This window comes from Ascaphus truei, chromosome 5, assembly GCF_040206685.1.
Source record: "Ascaphus truei isolate aAscTru1 chromosome 5, aAscTru1.hap1, whole genome shotgun sequence".
Classification (NCBI taxonomy): Eukaryota; Metazoa; Chordata; class Amphibia; order Anura; family Ascaphidae; genus Ascaphus; species Ascaphus truei.
Window position 1 is genome coordinate 287,166,656 of NC_134487.1, and position 22,348 is coordinate 287,189,003.

The window sequence follows — 22,348 nt, forward strand, 5'->3', positions numbered from 1 at the left end:
TGGGTAAGCGTCCTGCGCGACGCAGTAGTAAGTGTCTCCTCTAGAGGGGGACACCTGTTATTCTATGTTATCTTGCATGTTAGTAAAGTCACTAGTTATTATACATCACTGTGTATCGGTTATTTGTATTTGTCCTGCGAGGAACCACTCCCCCTCTGATGGGAGCCATCGCATGTGGAGGCGCTGCACCGAGTAAGTGGTTACCCCTAGTATAATTGCCCCAGGTTCCCCATGGAGGAAGCTCAGCCCTCCTGTGAGCCAACAGGTAAAGCACCACACCTGGTAACATTGTATGTTCTCTGCACCCCCACACTATATCTGCGATTGGGGGGGGGGAATACCCGTTACATATATATATATAGATATATATATATATATCTATATATATTACCCCAACAACCCCTATACCCCCCTAACATACACATATATGCACATACAGTATAGTAATGGGCACAATTACTATTATCCACAAATGGATAATAGTGAATGTGCCCATTTTAAATACATAAAGAACAATAAATATATTAAATACATATAGCACTCATCCTTGTCCGGCTGCCACGATGAAGGCCATCCTAATCTTCATCCTGCTAATGCCCCAGCTGCTGCTGCAAAACAGAAACAAGAATAAAAACATCCAATGTAATGTCCCCTAACCCCTTAATCACCATAGCGGTTATTAACCGCTTCAGTCATTAAGGGGTTAACGCACCCTCACCCACCACTCGGGAGGCCTACATACCCTCCCCCACTAACTCCCCACCCCGTGAGGCCTAAACACCCTCACCCACTACCCACAAGGGAGACCTACCCACATACCCTTGGGGCCAATACCCCCTCCCCCACCCCCAGTACCCACAATTAAAACAATACACTGGCCCACAATAAACATCATTCTATTTATTAAATACATAACCCACCCCGTGTGCCCCCCCCATCAATACACGATTTATTCTTTTATATACAGGGTTCATACCCCAGTCCCACGCGAGTCCCCGGTGGGCCTGACGGGTCACCTCACAGACCTACAGGTTACCAGCAACTTGTTTCATACAGGTTCTGGAGGCCTGTTGGTGGGTGCCGCCAAGCGCCATGGCCCACCAGGTGGTCTCCGCGGGTCACCGGGGGCCACAATTGGGTCCCCACGGCAGGCTCGCGGATGTCTGGTAGCCCCGGGTCAGACCCACAGGTGTCTGAGGGGCCTCGGGTGGTTCTCATGGGGGTCTGGGGACCCACGGGTGGGCACTACGGGTCCGCGGTGCCCCCACAGATGCGGGGCCACCGGTTCTTCCCTGCACATTACGGGTCCGCGGTGCCCCCACAGATGTGGGGACACCGGTTCTTCCCCGCAGGTGTCCCCCATGGACCCACCAGCCTGGTACCCATGAGATACCCAAGGATACCGCAGGTGGTCTCCAGAGGTCTCACGCAGAAACAAAAGGAACAAACCCTGAATGTAAAATAAATAAACCTGACCTATACATTCAATGCACCAATCCCCCCCCCACCAACACATACAGTACAATAATGTGCCAAATAACTATTATCCAGATAGGGATAATAGATTATTTGCCCATTATTAAACACATTAACTAGCATATTAAAATAATTAAAGTTCTATTGTCCTCATCAATAAGAATCCCCCATCCCCAGCAAAATCCTTGTCCTCCGTTGCCCACAAAATACATAGCCAATACATTGCAATAACATTCAGATATCAATTAACCCCTTAATCACCTTATCGGTTAATAACCGCAAAGGAAATTAAGGGGTTTAGCCACCCTGGCCCGATACCCACCCTTCACCCATTCATTTGTACAGTGGCTTCATCATGCAACTATATATATACACATATATACACACACACACACACACACATATATATATATATATATATATATATATATATATATATATATATATATATATATATATATATATATATATATATACATATATATATATATATACACACATGATGAACCAATATACAAATAAATGTAGAAGGGTTATCAAAAACATGCTCTACTACAAATACCACTTCTCCATACAGACACAGTACAATAAAATCATATTTCCTTACAAAAATCCAATCTCATCTTCCAAGCAAAATCCTCAAATGCCAATCAAAAGCCTCAAATGCCACTCAAAACATTGCATGTACATTGTATACATGATGCATACAATCTATGCACCATGAACACTCTGCCAATGAATGTTCACAATAACATATTCCAAACAAAATACCAATACATCCAAACAAGTATACTATTTAAACCAATCAAGTAATCATAAATCAATTAACATTCATTAATTAAATCACTAAACAATTTCAATTCCATCCATAACAATTAAACAATTAACTCTTTCAATCATTAAACAGAACAAGTTACCATCAGACAACATATAAGTACCAAAAAGAATACAATATACAAAAGCAAGCCTCACCATGACCTAAAGTACACCATACAAGACCAAAAATTACATCTATCTAATTTTTAAATACATTACACACACATTTATGCATAGCAGCATAACCAAAAACATTTTAAACACAGCAAAACAAGCTTTTAAAACAACATCATTTCTTACCCTGTATTTATTTATCGATCTAGACATACATACATACATACAGTGGCAAGAAATGATATACCAAAAAAAAACACATGTACAAAACACAAAAATATAAGAACAAGTTAAATAAAATACATTTCTTTTGTTCACTTACCATTACTTGACCCACTCACCGACTCCCGTTGAACAGCTTACTCTCGAACCAATCCACGCACAGGAACCCATAAAATAATAAACCATAAAATAATAAAACATAAAATAATAAAACACCACAATCCAGGGGTCTTCTATTTGTAATCCATCTTCATCTGTATTCTTCTTTCTTGTATCTTCTTCCGGAGTCTTCTTGTCGTCTTCGGCCATGCCCTGGTCTTCTTTCTTCTCCGGAGGTCCTTCCTCCTCGGCGTCTGCCTTCCAAATGAGACGACATAGGCTTTTAAAGGCCTATGACGTCACATTTTCATCATCGTTCCCACGGCCCTGATTGGGCCGTGAAAACCATGTGCTTTGGCCATGGAAAAAAAAAATGATGATGTCATTTAAAGGCAATGAAAGCACAGCCAATCAGAATGGCTTTGCTTCAATTGCCTTATGATGACGTCATTAAAAGAAACATGGCCAGCCTCACATGGTACGGTAGCCAATCAGAGCTTGGGAACTCCATCCCAACTCTGATTGACTCTAGTACCATGTGACAGGCTTTCAATGACGTCACATCTGTTCTCCCCCAAGCCTCTGTCACATGGTCTACTAGAGACAATCAGAGTTGGTAGCCTATCAGGTAATGCACCACACCCGGTAACACAAGTGTATTATTATATATGGTCCCCATCTGCGATAGGGGGGGGGAGCAAAAGGTGTTACATATGTATTACAGTATGTATGCCAGGTGGTCTCAAAATCCCAATGGCCCTGAGCTGGACCAGGATTTTTTGCCAATCACACAATGTATTTTTAATATACACATTGGGTGCAGTTACCTGTATGCAAATACATTGGATATCACTAAAACCTGGTGTGACCACTAACCAGTACTCCCTTTAGAAAGGTTTGAGATTCAGTGATTTCATTATTTTCTTTCCAGAACCTATTGATCTAATACCTAATGGTCCTATTGATGTGCCATTTGTCTTGTATGCAGGACAGCATGAGCCAAACATTCTCCATTGTGTGAAAGCCCCCTACTCTGCTAAGGGGTGCATTAAAGGATTTGTGAGCAATGCTCCGTGAAGCATTCTGATTGGTTAATTTCAGAACCCTGATTTGTCATACTAATTTACATGTACTCTTACTTGGGTTCATCTCCTGGTAGCTCCCCACCCCATACGCGTCCACAATGTTTTGAAATCCAGCTGTAAATTTATTGGTCAAGTTGTAAGTTGGGGGCATCAAATTTGTCTGCAGTTTGGTCATTATAGGGTCAAAGATGGAGCCATTGCGCTTCTGCAAATAAGAGGACAACATTTCATTCTTATTACTAAGTGTCTCTGATGTACAGTAGGGCCCGTAGGAAAGCTTTGGGAAGCCAGTTATGTGGATTGTTCAATGCCATTTTAAAGCCCAGGTCATACTTAGAAATTAAAACATTTATATTTTTTCCCTTTTCTTAATGTCCTTATTTTTTCCCTTACTAATAACACAAGTCAGTTTGCAGTTTCCAGATAAATATTGATTTTAAACAAAGTTTGCTGAAAACTTTACTCAGATACTGTATGGATGCCGCTTTAAGTTTTATTAAGAATGCCTCATATAACGATCACAGGGCCTCATGCAGAGAGCATCGTTATTTCAAAACTCGCCATTTTTTGTTCAATTTCGCGCAGAAAACGGCAGAAAATGGCGAGTTACGAAAAACGCGCCAATTTTTTTTCCCTATGTCTAAAACTCGCCTCGCGGCTGGCGAGAACCTCCATCTCGCCATTTTTAAAACTCTCCGAATGCAGAGAGGTGCGAACGGCATGTAGCGGCTGTTCGCGCCAAAAAATGGCGCGATTCTCGCATTTTTGCCGCACCAGGAAAAGATGGCCAGATGGCGCTCGCCGCCTATAGTAAAGGGGGAAAAAAAGGCGCGAATTTGTTTTTACACGTTTCTGAAGCACGCATCTCGCCAATTTAAACTCGCCACACGCATCCATGTTAAACATAGCAGAATTCGCACTTTTCTGCATATGGAGAATAAAACTCTCCAAAAAAGCTACTTTTTATGAAATTCGCCAATTTTAAAATTCTATGCTCTCTGCATGAGGCCCACAATCCCCAGTTCTTCCAAGATATGGCACAAAGAATCCTAAAGTATAAATGTAATAGTTTGATACAGGGAGGTGACTGGAACGCTATACAGGATGTATTCTTGGATAGGTCGGAATATAAGAAGGGCACACCAACCCCAACTACCCAAGCAAAAGATATCACCCATATAAAAGAAGCCTTAGTCTTGGTAGACACGTGGAGAACCTTCAATCCCATAGACAGAATATTCGTTCTATTCTAACGCTCATTCATCTTTCTCAAGAATAGACTGTATCTTGGCCAGTGAGGCACTACTAAATAGGATTTTGAGCGCAGGTATAGGGGAAATTATACTTTCGGATCATGCCCCCATATACCTGGAAAAATAAACTAATATAGACATGATAAGCCCAAACATATGGAGGTTCCTGAGATACTTAGCCAATAACGAAAAATGTTAAAAATTCTTACAAAATAGCTGGAAAGATTTTGAAATCACAAATGAAGCCCACAAGACAGATCCTATTTTATTTTGGGAAACCTCAAAGGCAGTCATGAGGGTGCAAATAATATCTTATGTAAACAAATTCAAGAAATATGTAATTAAAGGCTTTAACATAGCAAGTAAGGAGCAATGACAAGCATATAAACTACTCAAGACAAACGACTCCCAGAGAAATATGGAAAATTATTGCCAGAAAAAGGTGGTCCACGAATTATAACAAGAAACCAGGAAAAAGTCTAATAGAGAAGTTACACTTTTCAATTAAGGTAATAAGTCAGGAAGACTCCTGTGAAACCTCATGAAAGGATTCAACAACATTAAACCCATAACTAAAATAAAGTTTCTTAATCTTTAGCTTCTGAGGTTGACATGGCAACCTTTAGACTGCAATGGACTCTGGGAAGAGCATCATTTTAACATCAATTTAATCTCCCGGTAACTTGATATTTCATAAATTTATATCACCTAAACAAAGCATCAGATTAAAAAAAATAAAAGCCGTTTTGGAGAGGGCAAAATGAGATATTTTAAAGTAAGTAAAATGAAATGCAAAAAAAAAAGAAAATGGGGATTAGCTCAGACTTCTGCTTTAAAACAATCTCTAAAGCAATGAACCATACATGAGCAATGGGGGATGCTATATGCCTGAGTGCTTTCATCATATTGTTAATATGACTGACACTTCCATTGGGATTGCTGCATCTTTCCAAGCTGTTCTCTGCTTGAGCGCTACTATATTTCTACTTATCATTACCATGCCTGCTACAGTATTTGCCACTTACAACGACCTGATGAAGAGCACTTTGAATCTTCTCCACGTCGCTCACTGAGCACCAGAACTCGGCCACGATGAAGTCCAGACGCACGTGGAAGATGCAGCAGTCCAGCACGTGGTACACACCCTTCATCTTCTTTACCTGGATGTCCCAGCTGCACAGGTGCTGAGCCGCATTCTGCAACAACTGGTCACATTGCAGCTGTGTCTGAGCGGTCACCTGGAGGACAGTGAGGCGAGGGAGAAACAGAGCTGGAGGAGTAAGGAGTAATGTAGAGAGACAACAAGAAAAAAAAAGAGAGGAGAAAACTCTTAACTCACAATAAGCAGATCCTCCAGTTGGGTGCTGATGAGCTCAGACAGTTCGTGACGCTTGAATGTTGAATCAGGACACGGGTACAAATGGAGGTGGAGTCTCGGGGGGGAAAAACACCAGGCAAATGAAAAAAAGGATAACAACATAACAACTGCAGAAAAAAGATCAGAACACATATATTTTTGTTGTGGTGCACTAAACTTGTATTTAATATCTCCAGAACCAGGGCATCTCCTAGTGCAGCGTTTCCCAAATGGTGGGTCGCGACCCGGCACCGGGCCATGGCACCAAAATTGCCGGGTCGCAGCGAGGCTGGCCGTGCGGTGTCTCCCGTCCCCCGGCACCAAAATTGCCGGGTCGCAGTGAGGCTGGCCACGCGGTGTCTCCCGTCCCCCCCCCCCCCGCTCAAGTTAAAAAAATGGCGGCGATTCCCAACGTGGGACGGAGGAGGAAGTACCAGCTCCTCTGCGGCCCGCACGTTATGTGGGACGGAGGGGGAAGTACAAGCTCCTACTGCGGCCTGCTTCCCCCCGTGGCCAGCTTCCCGAGCTCACCTCCCATGGCACCCCCTCCGAGCCCATCTCCCGTGCCCCCAAGCCCACCTCCCGTCCCGGGCAGCAGGGGATATCGGGGGCAGCAGGGGATATCGGGGGCAGCAGGGGAAAGCGTCCGGCGGCAAGGTAAGTCACCCCACCCAGTCACTGTCACCCAGTGACTCTCTCCCACCCAGTCACTGTCACCCACCCAGTCACTGCCTCCCACCCAAGTGTCCGTGCCCCCCCCCCTCCCACCCAGTCCCTGGCCCCCTCCTAAAGTCCCTGGCCCCCTCCTCCCAAGTCCCTGGCCCCCTCCACCCACCCAGTCCCTGGCCCCCTCAATTAGTCCCTGGCCCCCTCCACCCACCAACCCACCCAGTCCCTGGCCCCCTCCTCCCACCCACCCACCCAGTCCCTGGCCCCCTCCTCCCACCCACCCACCCAGTCCCTGGCCCTCTCCTCCCACCCACCCAGTCCCTGGCCCCCTCCTCCCACCCACCCAGTCCCTGGCCCCCTCCTCCCACCCACCCAGTCCCTGGCCCCCTCCTCCCACCCACCCACCCACCCAGTCCCTGGCCCCCTCCTCCCACCCACCCAGTCTCTGGCCCCCTCCTCCCACCCACCCAGTCCCTGGCCCCCTCCAATGTCCCTGGCCACCCAGTCAGTCCCTGGCCCCCTCCTCCCACCCACCCACATCCGTCATTGCCTGTAATTCACTGTTTGTGCCTGTGTGCGTACAGGGGAGAGCGAGTGTGTGTGTGTGTATCTGTATCTGTATCTGTGTGTGTGTGTGTGTGTGTGTATCAGTGGCTGTGTGTGTGTCTGTGCAGGCCCTATAGGCCAGTATAGGCGATAACATTTTTAGTGGGTCACGAAGGAGAAGTTCAAAAATAACCGGGTCACAGGAAAAAAAAGTTTGGGAAACCCTGTCCTAGTGTATAACTGGGGGTGTAAAAAAAAAAAACCTTGTTCCATTGGTTAAAAAACAATAACAATGAAAGAAATGAATAAAAAGAGATGTTCCCTGGGCAGTGAAAAGGTGAATGGTTAATGGTCTGCCTGTGGCTAGTGGTCAATCTCTGGTCTTACCCCTCACATATCAGCTGGATTTTATCCCTGAGGCGTTCGCCCTCATAGAGTATAAAGAAAACGTTCAGATCCATCTCTTCTCTCTAAAATAAACAGTTGATACAAGGATTTACTAAGGGATCATTACTTCCTTCACCGCCCCCCTTCCTCTTTCTGTATGTATGTACCAGTGGATGAATCTATCAATGGTTGTTTGCAGAAGTCACAAAGAAAGTAAAAAAGTGTTCTAAGGACATACTATGTGCTGTAGGCAAAGTCTAAGGAACAAAAAGCAAACATTTTCTATACTACTGTACGTTATTGTACATCAAAAATTGGACCAGGTTTATTCACAAATAACACAATTTTCAGCTTTTTTGTCCCTAAGGGGCCGTATCTGGGCACAAACACATTAAGCATAGTGTATAAAGGACAGATATTGATTAAGCTTTCACTTTTCAGTTAATGTAATAAAACTATTTCTTTCTTTTAAAGCACTGACAATGTACTGTACACTGCCATGTACCTGAAATGTTGCAGTCACAAAGAGCTTGCTATCCTATTGGTGTCTAGGGCACAGGGAGATACTTTCCCAAGGTTACAAGGAGCTGTCAGTGAGAGGCGAACCCTATTCTAATAAACTACTTATTCTGTTAGCTTTAGGATGTCCTTGTCAGTGTATAGTCTATGTAGATATACACACCAGTGTGAAAAAACAGCTTCTTCAAGCTGTGCATGCTAAAATGTACTACTTATATTTTCATGGTAACTGCTGTTTACATAACTTTTATTTGTCCTGGACAATCCACTGCATTCTTTTACAGTATGAGAGGCTAATTCAAGTTTCTAATCTGACCACTCAAGGTTAATTCGGTTCTTACAGTTTTAGGGTCTTGTATAGGGCTGTCCAGCTTAGTAAATCTCACGTAGATATTTCCCAGACATACTCTCCAGAGAAGACGCTCAAATGCAGCCGTCCTGCTCCGCTCTATAGTTCCTGAGATGCACCTGAGTGACAGATCACACATTACAATAAGTTCTAACCACCACTGTATGCAGCTCTGCTCAGAAAAAGGAACCATCTATTTTTTTTTGTGCGTCGAAAGCAGAGAAAGATAAGGCGACTTGCCTAATGTCACAACGAGCTGGCATTGCGTCTGAATGGGTCTCTCCCACTTCAAAGAGAAATGCAGCTATCACTTATGAAATCTAACTGATCACAAGCCTTATGGGGGAGATGCCACATGGCGGCTTGTGGATTACATTCAAATGGAATAGTATTCATACAAGGTGTCTTCAGGTTTCTTGATTGCTCACACAAGAAGTCAACTTCGTATTTTCTCCTCTGCAAACATTTTTACCTTTGTCACGGTGTGTCATCAATTCAAGATCATTCATTAGGGACACTCTGCATGTCAGACTCATTGGTGGAACTAGAGCTGTGCAAAACCTTAGAAGAGTTTGCGAGCGATTCTCTGAGCATTCAATCCATGTGCATTGAAATGTTGCAATTAAAAAAATCTAATTTGCTAAATGCAATTGATTGATTAATATGGGGTGTTTAGCTCACTGTTTGGAGATATTTCACTCAGTCTGCAGAATGGCAAACCCTAAGACTAATTCCGCGACACTAGTAGCCCTTTGAGGGTTGGTGAACAGTTTCACAAGGCAGACAAATTGGAAAGGAAAATACTAATTTTGCAACTGTAGTTTGGACTGTCACATCTCTAATGGAAATTGTTTTGTTTAATTATGAACACAAAGAAGGGCAATGAGTAGAGTTTTAGGAAGAAATGTAACATCCATATTTACTAATCAGTGATATTCAATGACACTTTTCTGCAGCACAACACACCGTATGGCCCAATCAATTGAATGGTTCATAAGGTGTTTTCCAGTGTCGGATGGTATCCTTTAGCATAGCACTGCTTAGAAAATATCACCTGTGCCTCATGGAAGAAAGAAATGGTTAAATCGCATGTTGCAGATTTATTGAAAGGTGTTGACGCAACTGAAACTAAATGGGTATAATATAGAACTACTGGTAAGTACGGTTGCCAGGTGGATTCTCCAAAAATACTGGACACAATGGTTAAAGACGTGCTTGAGACACATACACACCTCTCTTTGCTCCATGCTGTTTCCTCCTTTCATTGGCCATACCCCCAGGCTCCAGACACCTCCTCCTGATTGGCTGCTGCTGCTGAGTAATGCAGCCAATAAGGAGGAGGAGCCAGATATTACTCTGACAAATCCCACTGACATTGTAAATGCATTGAATGAATACTTTGTGGGGTGTGCTACTAAATTATTAGCAAAACGCAACCAAAACCACAAACATGAACCTCATTCTGAGAGTACCCCTACAAGTGCTCCTAAAACTAAAACTAAGCAGCCAATGTGTACCTGACTTGCTTTAATCTAAGTTCCTAAGACTTGGTGCCCCAGCCACTGCCAAACTGATTGCTTCTACAGTCAACTTTATTCTGTCTGCAGGCCATATCCCTAAGACCTGGAAAACTGCCAGAGTTGTCCCAATCTTCAAAAGTGGGGACAAAAACAGTGTCTCAAACTACAGGCCAATCTCTCTTCTCTCAATACTATCCAAAGTCATGGAAAAATGTGTTCACTCCCAATTGAGCGACTACTTTACAAAGACAAATTTCCCTAGCCAATTCCAATCTGACTTTCACTCCAAACACTCCACGGTAACTACCCTCCTAAAAGTTTGGGGAACAAAGAAAAATAGGGGAGCACCAGATTAGAAAAAGGATCAAATCAATATATTCAATACACATGTATAACAAAGGGCAGGCTGCTAAATTGTAACCAGCCCACTTATGTCACACGGAAGCGCACAAGGGTTCATTAACCACAGTCAATGCACTTACTGTATGTTCCAATGGCAGAAGAGTCTGTATTAATATACACTAACACGGCCTTGTAACACGAACACCTGTTCAGACTGTGTCTCAGCCGTGTCCCAAAGCTATGCACCAGTCGCAGGAGCAGAGACGCTCTATTTTGGAAAGGAATACCATGGTGTACCCGAGTACCCAGGAAGGTACCCACGTGCACCAAACCTACATGCGGGAGGGTAGCCCTGCCCTCACACTTACACTTGGTACTGCCTTGGCGGACACCTTGCACTTTTAAGTGCCCAAGAGAAATTGTGTTCCAAGATATAAGGGGATATAGCTTGCTCTTGGGGATAGGAGTAAAGGGGGCTGACGTCGCTGTATTATTGCTGTGTTGTTGCTATGCTGTATTATTGCTGTGCTGTGTTATGCACATATATTTGTTAGGACCCTGCTGGTAAATAATATCGTTTATCATTACTGTGTGTGTCGTGGTTATTGCTGTATATGTTCCCGTGAGGAGCCATCCCGCCTACGCTGGAATCCCCACAGGTGGAGGCTCTGCACCCTGCACCCCCAAGCTCCCAATCAACGGAGACTTAGGTCACCAAGACGTAGTAGCACACGAATCTCCCTCGGGGGGGTGGGTGGGGAGGGAAAGGGTACTACATTAGCTTGGTTGATGTTAAATGATTCTGAGTTCTATAAATCCAAATACACTCTTTATACATTTTAGCAATCCCTGTTTTCCTCACTGTGAGCCCAATCTTCTTAGTCAATAATCACATTAGAACACTGTTTCTTAATTTAGCAATATTTACTTTGATTTACACAACACTCTTTGTTCTGTCACTAAATAACTATAGGATTAACAATGTTCCTTATCTTTTAAGACCAATCTCTATTGTATTGTCTTACTAACTATTTAACTAACCTTTGATTCCAAACTCAAGACCATATACTATTCAACTCAGCAGACATTAAACATACCAAGGGGCTCATGCAGAGAGCATAGATAAGGAAATAGCGCCATCTTGTGGCGAAAAAAATAGCCAGAAATCCTTCAACTCGGGAGAAAATGGCGCGATTTTTAAAAGTGCTCTGAAAAATTTTCAGAGCTGTAAAACTTGCCAAACTCGTGGCGAGAACCTGAAACTCGCCATGCTAATATAGCGTGGTATTCCAGAAGCTCCGAATCGCTGGAACACGCCAATATGTGCATTAGTATGGCGAGTTTGCAGTTTTTTGCCGAAATGAGTTAACGACGTTCTCTGCATAACACCTTCACTAACGGCAAATCTGTGGCTATTTTACAGCCATTTTAAAAATAATTAACGTTCCTCTCTGCATGAGCCCCTAAGTTTCATACAAAATGGAAATTAATAAAAAATATAGATTCTTAAGTCACATAAAACATTTCTACACCTGCCTGTTTTCAGACTGATTTATATCCGTATCTTTGCAGAGGCATCTAATAATTTTCCAATATAATACTAAATTACTTATTTTAACTAGTTATATGCTGAATATATATGTATTTAGACAATATAACATATTTATTATTTTGGTTTGAAATGATCCTTTCTTCACCTTCCGCTGAATAAATATAAATACAAATATAGGATGAATAACTTTTTCGGCAAAATTTAACATAATTTCAACTTGATGGGCAGACGTCTTTTTTCAACCTCATCTACTATGTAACTATGTAACTATGTAACATGATAATGGTATAAGGGCACTCATAAATCCATAAATGCCTGTGTGCACTGTAAGGTGGGAATACTAATATAGGCACAGTGACAGGCATTCCCAGAACTTATGCAAAACTAATAGGGTGATTTATTAAAAGATTTTGACAAAGGTTCCTGCACAAAACATTGATCCTTTAATAAATCCCCCAGTTTCTTTTGCATAAGTCCCATGAGTCCCTGTCATATTTCCCATATATTAGTGTTACTCTTTAATGCAGGGACATCTACGGCAGGGGTGCGCAAACTGGGGGGTGCGAGATTTTTTGGGGGGGACTCGGCGGTTGCAGAGGCCCCTGCACTCTTCCCCAAGGCATTTAAATTAAATGCCGGGGGAACCATGCGAGGCCTCTGTAACTCACTTACCATGATTCAGCCGGCTTCGGGTGACGCATCGCCTTGGCAACACGGCGTCAAATTACGCCGTGGGGTCACGTGATGTCATATGACCCCGCTGCATCATTTGATGCCGGCACTAAGGTAAGGGGAGGGGGGGGAAGGGGGCGAAGCACTAGGAGTTTGCACACCCCTGATCTACGGTACTCCTAGTTTCCTGATGCTAAGCAAAATTGATGCATACAGCCTCCTTAATGTCTCGTCTTAACACTCACTGAAATACAAACTGAAGCACATGTAGAGAAATGTTCAGTTCCGTTTTCCCCCACTAGGTGACACCATTGCTGCATATTCGCAAACTTTCATACGCACATCAGTTAATAGCACATGGAGAATTGCTGATTATGTAAAGCATACTTACCCCAATAAGTGCGCAACAGCAACAGACATAGAGCTTTTTCGCTCAATAAGACCGATGCAGTCCTCATCCTGAAAGCAGCGCACAGAACACAACCATTATTTCCAGTCATCCTAAAAAACAGACTTGCAGCATAAACATGAAAGGGATGAATCCCTATAGACTCAATAGTTCAAAGTCCTTGGAGCCTAAAGAAGTGTAGATTTGTTGTATGAAGTGATACATAGGCGCAAAGTTCATCTTTCCTGTCTTGCCTTCAAATACTTTCTGGGCAAGCTACCCGTCTATCTGCAGAAGCTCTTCACCCCTACCACACGCAGCACTGAGATCAGACTCCAAAAGACTGTTCATGGTCCCAAGGTTCAGCAAAGTATCCGGTCGCTCCTCCTTCTCTTACCGTGCACCCCACAACTGGAACAGTCTACTGGAGACTCTCACAGCCGCCACCAGTCTAGGTTCTTTCAAAACTAAAGATGTCTCACATGCTACATGTATATAATGTTTACCCTGTTTACCCTGTTCACTTATGTAACTATGTATTTGTAACCATGTATTATTTTACATGGTATCATAACTATGCCCAGGACATACTTGAAAACAAGAGGTAACTCCTGGTTACAGGTACTTCCTTGTTAAAACATTTTATAAATAAATAAATAAATAAATACATTTTAGTGGGGAACATGAGTGTACCTCACAGGTTAAATTACAGTGTACAGAGCTTTCCAACCCTCATGTGTCTCTTTTTTAAGTATACTGCCAAATGTGCATTATTGTACCTGTTACTGTCCCCATCACTGTTAAAAATAATGTAGACAGTAAAATGGTCTGAACCGTAATCTCTTCTGTATCACTGCTCTGATAACCATAAACGCCAATGCTGTCCCATATCCAGGGCTGCCAACAGGGGGGGACAAAGGATACTGGCGTCCCGGGCCCCGTGAGTCAGTTAATACCATATATTTTTATTTTTTTTTAAATGGCGGCGATTCTCGTGGTCCCCGCGCATGCGCAGGGCAAGCAGGGTGTCCTGCCTGCTGCCTGTGGGCCCGCTCCCCACGTGGGACGGAGGGGGAGGCACCACGACAGGCCCCGCGCGCAACCAGCCCCGCCCGCTCCCCACGTGGGACGGTGGGGGAAGCGCCAAGACAGGCAACGTAATTCAGTGTCTCCCACTCACCGTCATTCACTGTCTCCCACTCACCGTCATTCAGTGTCTCCCACCCACCGTCATTCACTGTCTCCCACTCACCGTCATTCACTGTCTCCCACTCACCGTCATTCACTGTCTCCCACCCACCGTCATTCAGTGTCTCCCACCCACCGTCATTCACTGTCTCCCACCCACCGTCATTCACTGTCTCCCACTCACCGTCATTCACTGTCTCCCACTCACCGTCATTCACTGTCTCCCACTCACCGTCATTCACTGTCTCCCACTCACCGTCATTCACTGTCTCCCACCCACCGTCATTCACTGTCTCCCACCCACCGTCATTCACCGTCTCCCACTCACCGTCATTCACTGTCTCCCACCCACCGTCATTCGCTGTCTCCCACCCACCGTCATTCACTGTCTCCCACCCACCGTCATTCACTGTCTCCCACCCACCGTCATTCACTGTCTCCCACCCACCGTCATTCACCCACCCACTCACCCAGGCAGACAGGCACATGTCTTTTGTTGTAAATATAAAAATAAACAGGTTGCATTGTACAGTAATGTTTTTTTCTGTATCAAAATAAGAAAACAGTTAAGTAAAAGTTGCGCGCTAAAAGATATTTTTTCGTGGTAGGTGCGCTATGGGTTTGGGGGGGAGGGGTGCGCTATGGGTTGGGGGGAGGGCCCTGCTCCTTTCATTTGTCCCGGGCCCCATGATTTCTGTTGGTGGCCCTGCCCATATCTGCCAACATTTTGACCTATTAGAAGATACTTAACTGAAAACTGTATTTGTTATCTACTTTCTCCCTGGTAGAAGATAACTTAACCCAATGCATGTCAGTAGAGGACGAGACTAACCTAATTTCCCCCCAAATACAGAAGCTTCCGTGTTTCCCAGTGTAGGATTATGGGACAAGCTCTGTACCTGGAAGAAGTTATCAGCTTCCTTCAGGACCAGCTTCATCACGGTCAGCTCCAGGAAGTTATTTCTCAGGGCAGTTCTGTTCTGGTTCATCTCTTGCAGTGCCTCTTCTAGTACCTCTAGTGCTGCCTGCAGTAGGGGACATAAACAGATGCTGAGGCATTGCATAAGCATTATGTTCGATCCCCTCCCTTTCCTCTTTTTTCCTGTTCATGCTCTTGCTGTTTCTTCACCCAGTGCTGGATTCTATGCTATACTGCCTTACAGATAAAAGTCTAACTCAAGGCTGGCCAAAATCCAGTCCTCAAGGGCCACCAACAGTTCAGGTTTTATGGATATCCCTGCTACAGCACAGGTGGCTCAACCAGTGGCACAGTCAGACTGACTGAGCCACTGATTGAGCCACCCGTGCTGAAGCAGGGATATCTGTAATACCTAGCCTCTTGGTGTTACTTGAGGATTGGAGCCTAACTCTTTCTCGTTTTGACCATTGCAACCTTCAACCAGCAGAAAAAGTGCTCGATAGCGCTCTAACAAACCCAAAATAATAAATGTGCATAAAATATGTGTGAAAAAGTTGTGTAAAAATTAGTAAAAATGTATACGTGCCCAAATAAAAGTGACAACTTATACAATAGTGAACTATAGTGCTCAAAAGTGAATAGGATGCTTAACAGATACACTCAACCCTTGGTATAAGACTGTTTCACTAGTCTTGCATGTTTAATTCTTCCAAAAGAACCAGAGGATCGCAGTTTGCAGGCATGTAAAATAAAGTAAAAGGACATCACATAGTACAGCAATGTCATACAAAGTGAATATAATTATCGTGCAGGGCTCAAAAATGGCTACTCACAAAAAAGCAGCTAAAAGGAGCAGTCATCCAACTTATGGGGTGGATGTTCCCAATGGAATATGCAGCAACTACCAGCAGACAATCTCCAAAAGAAGAGAAACAGACCATATAGTGTGGACGGCAAATATATTGATATAGGCAAAAATACAAATGGAGGCTTACACTTAAGATGAACAAAGATAGCGTGATCAGCAGCGGGTGGCAGGTACACAGTGGGTCGCGATCTCCCTGTGTGCCTCGTTGTTCTAAGCCACCCGCTGCTGATCACACTATCTTTGTTCATCTTAAGTGTAAGCCTCCATTTGTATTTTTGCCTATATCAATATATTTGCCGTCCACACTATATGGTCTGTTTCTCTTCTTTTGGAGATTGTCTGCTGGTAGTTGCTGCATATTCCATTGGGAACATCCACCCCTTAAGTTGGATGACTGCTCCTTTTAGCTGCTTTTCTGTGAGTAGCCATTTGTGAGCCCTGCACGATAATTATATTCACTTTGTATGACATTGCTGTACTATGTGATGTCCTTTTATTTTATTTTACATGGCTGCAAGCTGCGATCCTCTGGTTCTTTTGGAAGAATTCAACCTTCAGCCAGCCAAGAAGCCTTTTTTGCATCACATCGCTCTACCTACAACCTATTTAAAACTGCTTGATTCATATCACTCTGCTTTTGAGTTGCTTGGTTTCCATTGATTTCCCCATTCACTAAAATATTACTTTCCTTTCCTCTGCCCATCTCAGCTCAGAATTAGGTGTGTAGGGAAATTTGGGGTTCAGAGTAGAGAAAATCGCACGTAGGGAAAGAGCTTGGCAATGAGATCATATGAACTGGATAATCACTCTTTGATGAAGCTCCGGAAGGTGTGGAACGCGTTAGATGATCTTTTTGCCTATCCCCCAATCTATTTTATTTGGACTCTTTGTGCTCTAGCCTTTTCCTTTTCTTCAAGCAGGACACTGCCACTCTCTTTCCCTCTGTGGGATTTTCTCGACATAGTATTACAGACGGCAGGAGGCACGTGGTGAGCAGATACCAACCGGACTGGGGGTCATGAGTTCTAGACCAACAAATGTGCCCTATACCTTGTTGGGGATTATTATTATGGATACATGACTGCTCTCTATTTATGGCTCCCTACTCCAAGTTGTTCTCTGCCTTTATCAGGGGGATTTACCAGGGTTAACGGTTACTCGCCGACCAGGGTGATCCTCCAAAACATGTGAGTAAGGACGCCAGATTTCAGAGTTTATTTGTGTTCTGTTTTCATCTTTACCTGATTGACATTATGGGTTGTTACCCTTAATACATAGTCCACTCCCAACTGAGGCCGCAAAGTACTGCACCTATTATTGAATATTGGGCTGACGTCGATACCGCCTGGCCTCTGTAGCATCGATACTGGACTCATATTTTGGGTACAGTTCTGACAAATTGGTCAAATAATGAAAACAATTCTCCACATCCTCATTCTCCAGCAAATTATTTACCCCCCCCCCCCACACCAATAGTGTATCCACTATCAGTGACCAGCCGCTCAGCCAAAAACCGTGTATGATTGTTTCATGGTTTGGGTACAGAGGTGCAGAGGGATAATATATATCATAAATAACAATGTATGTAGAGTAAAGCACTCACATAAGACCCCTATCAATATGCACTCGGAGTACATCAGATATATATTCAGTACGACTCAGTAGGTCCTAGAATACAAATATTCCTAATTGAGCCTCTCCAGGCTAGCTTATACATGACTGTATTTACTTCCTACATACAGTATGAGCATACCACTCTACACTGGCGACACACTTTATTCGAGCTCGGCTAGTCCCACGAATTCGGGTATACCCGGGTGTATTGAGGTTTGTGACTGTTTTCTGCCCGAGTGCATTGGGTTATTTTCCAGGCAGGGATTGAAGCATTTTATTCCCGCTGGCTGCAATACTGCACAGTATATATATATATATACTGCATTACAATTCATGAATTTATGCCATCTGGTAGCACGCGAAGCATTGCAGCCTATTAAATCCTAATCATTATCATTTAACAGATCAGCCGCCCGTCAGCCAGGCATGAACCCAGGCTGGGAAGGCAAACGCAACGGGGCTTGTCAGAGGTGAGGAGCGGTGCATTCCAGGTATCTGCCAGGTACATACTGGGTATTTGCTCGAATAAAGTGTGTCGGTGCAGTATCTCTATGAGGTTATGCTACACCAATATGCTTACACAGTCATTGAATCACGTTACTGAGTTGGATATTTACCCAGAATTTTGCTCACAGAGTGGATGCTAATATATTTCTCCTTGATTTAACAATACACCCAGTGACCACTTCTGTTTCATTAGAGATTTATCTGCTGTGTATAGTCTTCCTCACGTGATTTGCCAGACGAGGTGATTTCATACTGAGTAGCCCGCTACAGCTATTTATAGGCTGCCTCAACATATGGTATTCTTGCCTCTACCTACATATTGACTGGTATTCCATTCCAGATACACTCTAGAACCCTGGAATAGAGATGGGATGTACCCCCAAATTATTTACCTTATATCCAGGAGTCTAGAGCTGCCTCAACGATGGGGATTTTAATAATCACTGTAAATAATTATCACATGCGTCGTTGTTCATTAGCATTAATAAAGTTTAACTGTTTTTCCTCAGATTATGTGGGACATAACAAGTACCCATTACCTACATATTTGACAGTGGTGCTTGCGAGGTGTATTATACACCTCCTCAATTAGGAATATTTGTATTCTAGGACCTACTGAGTCGTACTGAATATGTATCTGATGTTCTCCGAGTGCATATTGATAGGGATCTTATGTGAGTGCTTTACTCTACATACACTGCTGTTTATGTGAAATAATAGTGTAAAGAACGGAGGAAGATTCTCCTTACCTCCAGCTTGATCATGTCCTGAGGAAGCGGGGTGCATACATCATGTTCCACAGGCTGAATGATTATCTTGTCTTTCTTTATATTATTCTCCACAAAGCCTGCAAAGAGATGATATTTTTACAAGCTTCCCGACATACTTATACATGTAATGAGCCAACAATTGGTCAAGTATTGGGAAACAGGCAACTTCTACCATTTCACAAAATAATTCCCCATTATTATTTGTGTGTACTAATTCCTAGTGTAATGTGGAAGGCTGCATGAGACACGACGTTCGACAGGTGGAGGCATCGCGTAATCGATCTGTACTCACGCAGAATTCTTTCCATGGATTCACACCTCTGGATTTCCTTCACAAACCTTCTGTTGAAGTGCATTTGGTGCTCATTCAACTGCAAACCAAAAAGTCAGAGGGTCTGAGTAACATTTTAAAATGGGATACTTTAAAATGAATGGGTCTAAAATATTCTGCAGCACAGGGAAGAAATCTTCACAGCATATCGAATAAAAGCTTAACAGGTTCTGTTTGTTTATGGAAGCATAGATTTTAATGTATAAAGGGGGTCAGTTCTAAAGCTGCTGCCCTGAATGGCAGTGTTGTGGGTTCTAATCCTGCTGGGTCTGGCACTGGTACCCCGTCAGCACAAGGGTATTTTTTTCCCCTGTATTCAGATTTTATTGAAAATTGCTGCTTTGTACAATATTCCAAAAAGGGTGTTTAAACGGATTGGTCTTAAGGATATATTTTAAGATGTGTGACTCATTTAAATATACTTTGCATAGACATTAGCATGTCTCCCATGGTACCTCAGGTATGTTCATTTTTCAGCACATGCATCTCTCCCTAATTTATTTGACATTATGGGTTATGGGTCCTCTTCCCTCCCCCTCCTCCCCCTTATATTTCAGGCTCTGGAGGGAAATCACACGTTTAAGTCATTTTGCTTGTAAAGCAAATACAAACGTGTGCAGTATAGCAGGGCCCCGGGTATGCGGCGGGTTCCGTTCCAGGGGACCGCCGTATAGTGAAAATCGCCGGAAAGCGTATCCGGCGATTTTCAGTTCTGTGCATGCACAGAACGGCGTTTTCGCCGTTGTGCGCATGCGCGGCCTATGGTCTACGAGCGCAAACTAGGGTATGCACACGCAGACAACGGTCTGCGCATGCGCGCCGGGCGCAACCGCCCATTCTGCGCATGCGTGACTCAGAATCAAAGATGGCGGCCCCCTTCTCGGTGCCGCCATATCAACGGATCGCCAAAAAGCGGGGCGCCGAGAAGCGGGGCCCTGCTGTATGTCATTTTTATAACAAACAGTATATAAAATGCGAGTTGCGTTACTGAATACTGTTTGTTCACAAATTTCCTACTGTGAGCTATTAACATGCTAACACGTTGGATTTTGCAATGATAAAATCGAAGCTACCAGAATAGGCCCTTTAGGGCTTATTCTAGTAGCACTAAAGTGTGATAAATCACTTCTAAAGTGCACTTTGTAAGCGGATTGGCATGCTTTGCTATTCTGTAAGCCCTTCTCGCATGTCCAAACCAGATCTAAATGGCTTTTTAACTAGCGCTTTCACTCCGGCTATGACAAACCATCAATATGATTGTTTTTAAAAAAAAAGCCCCAAACTCGCATTTTTGCTCGGAACTGCTATTCTTGTAGCTCCGTTATACAAAACGCTTCTAAAAACGCGCATTTTTATTTACACTACCCAAAGAGTGGCGAGATTGGTATTACGAGTTATATCCTGAGCCTGAAATATGGGTTTGTCTGAGAGAGTTAACAAACAACACACAGAACCCCAGCAAGCTCGTTTTGGGAACCCCTGACCCCCCACAAAGCATATATATATATATATATATATATATATATATATATATATACAGTGTTCGACAAACCTATACATTTGCATGCCCCAGGCGAGTGGATTTAACATCGTGGCGAGCTCCTATTGACCCAAGCAGCACACGTGTGGTACTAGGTGGCGAGTAGATTTTTTTGTTCGGCGAGTAGATTTTTTGGTGATTTGTCGACCACTGTATATATATATATATATATATATATATATATATATATATATATATATATAAAAAATAAATAAACGATACCGTTCTGTGGCTAACAAAATGCTTTTATTTGTGCGAGCTTTCGAGATCCACTGATCTCTTCTTCTTAAAAACAGTGTCTCTTGGAATGTTATCTGTGCTCGTCCCTCCCCCGTGTGTGGGTGTGATTTATGGCTAGAGGTGTTAAATGGTTCCTGAAAGTAAGTGATGTAGGAGTGTGTGTGTTTATCTGTGTGAATATAAATGAATGGAGAGCCCACAGTGTATACAGTGCTTTACAAAAGGTGTGTGTGGAGTGGGAGTTAATATAAATGGTGTGGGTAGGTGTGGAAATGTGAGAGATTGTAGCATAACTAAAAGTGTGTGTAGATACTATGTGGTCCCTATTGGTGTATAGGGATGGAAAACCAAGGAGTGTTTGTGTATGTAAGAGACAGCTGTGTGTGCATACATATAGCACAGTATATACAGACATGGCCTTTAGCGCTCATGGGAAGAGAGTTCACTTGTGTCAGTAATGACTCATAAAATTTCGATCTCTGCTTAGGCCACCGCTAAGTGTCCCGAACAGTTGCATAAATTTGTATTCATGCAACCGTCTTTCTTTCGGTGTTTTAAGATTACCTTTGAGTATGGCAACCCTCAGATCGTTCATCTTATGGCCAGAGTCAGATATATATATATATGTGTCAAAAAGGAGAGCTATTGAGCGTGGCAAATGTATACAGTAAGCGACAGAGAAGCCCAATGCTACATCCAATATGACAAAAATACACAGTAAAATACATATATATTCTCTTGAAAAAGGGTCATTTAGTTTAACCCTTTGGTCAAAGCGTTGTAAGCTTGCGAGTCACGACAAGGCAGACCCAGTTTGTCTGAAAGAGTAAGACCCAACTTGGGATGGAGTTAGCACCGCCTCTGGTTATTCCGCTTCTAAAGCACGTACAATTCGTGCGGTTTGGCTGTTAAACTGGGCGGTTTGTTACTTTTTGTAATCCGTGGTTTAGAAGAAGCAATTTGCAAAAGAGAATACCATTTTTTCTCACATTTCATTCCGCTCCT

General features: G+C 43.3%; 1 protein-coding gene across 2 annotated transcripts in view; it reads right to left on the reverse strand.

Annotated features, from left to right (window-relative positions):
* LOC142496103 (V-type proton ATPase 116 kDa subunit a 4-like) overlaps positions 1–22,348 on the reverse strand; it is an 84,497-nt gene that overhangs the window by 48,913 nt on the left and 13,236 nt on the right. For both annotated transcript variants that reach the window (XM_075602503.1, XM_075602502.1), the window contains exons 3-11: positions 19,525–19,603; positions 19,212–19,309; positions 15,454–15,579; positions 13,370–13,437; positions 8,885–9,011; positions 8,025–8,107; positions 6,405–6,498; positions 6,091–6,303; positions 3,867–4,017 (exon numbers count right to left, since the gene is read on the reverse strand). In XM_075602503.1, the coding sequence (XP_075458618.1) occupies positions 3,867–4,017; positions 6,091–6,303; positions 6,405–6,498; positions 8,025–8,107; positions 8,885–9,011; positions 13,370–13,437; positions 15,454–15,579; positions 19,212–19,309; positions 19,525–19,603 (1,039 nt within the window). The remainder of the gene's footprint in view (positions 1–3,866; positions 4,018–6,090; positions 6,304–6,404; positions 6,499–8,024; positions 8,108–8,884; positions 9,012–13,369; positions 13,438–15,453; positions 15,580–19,211; positions 19,310–19,524; positions 19,604–22,348) is intronic.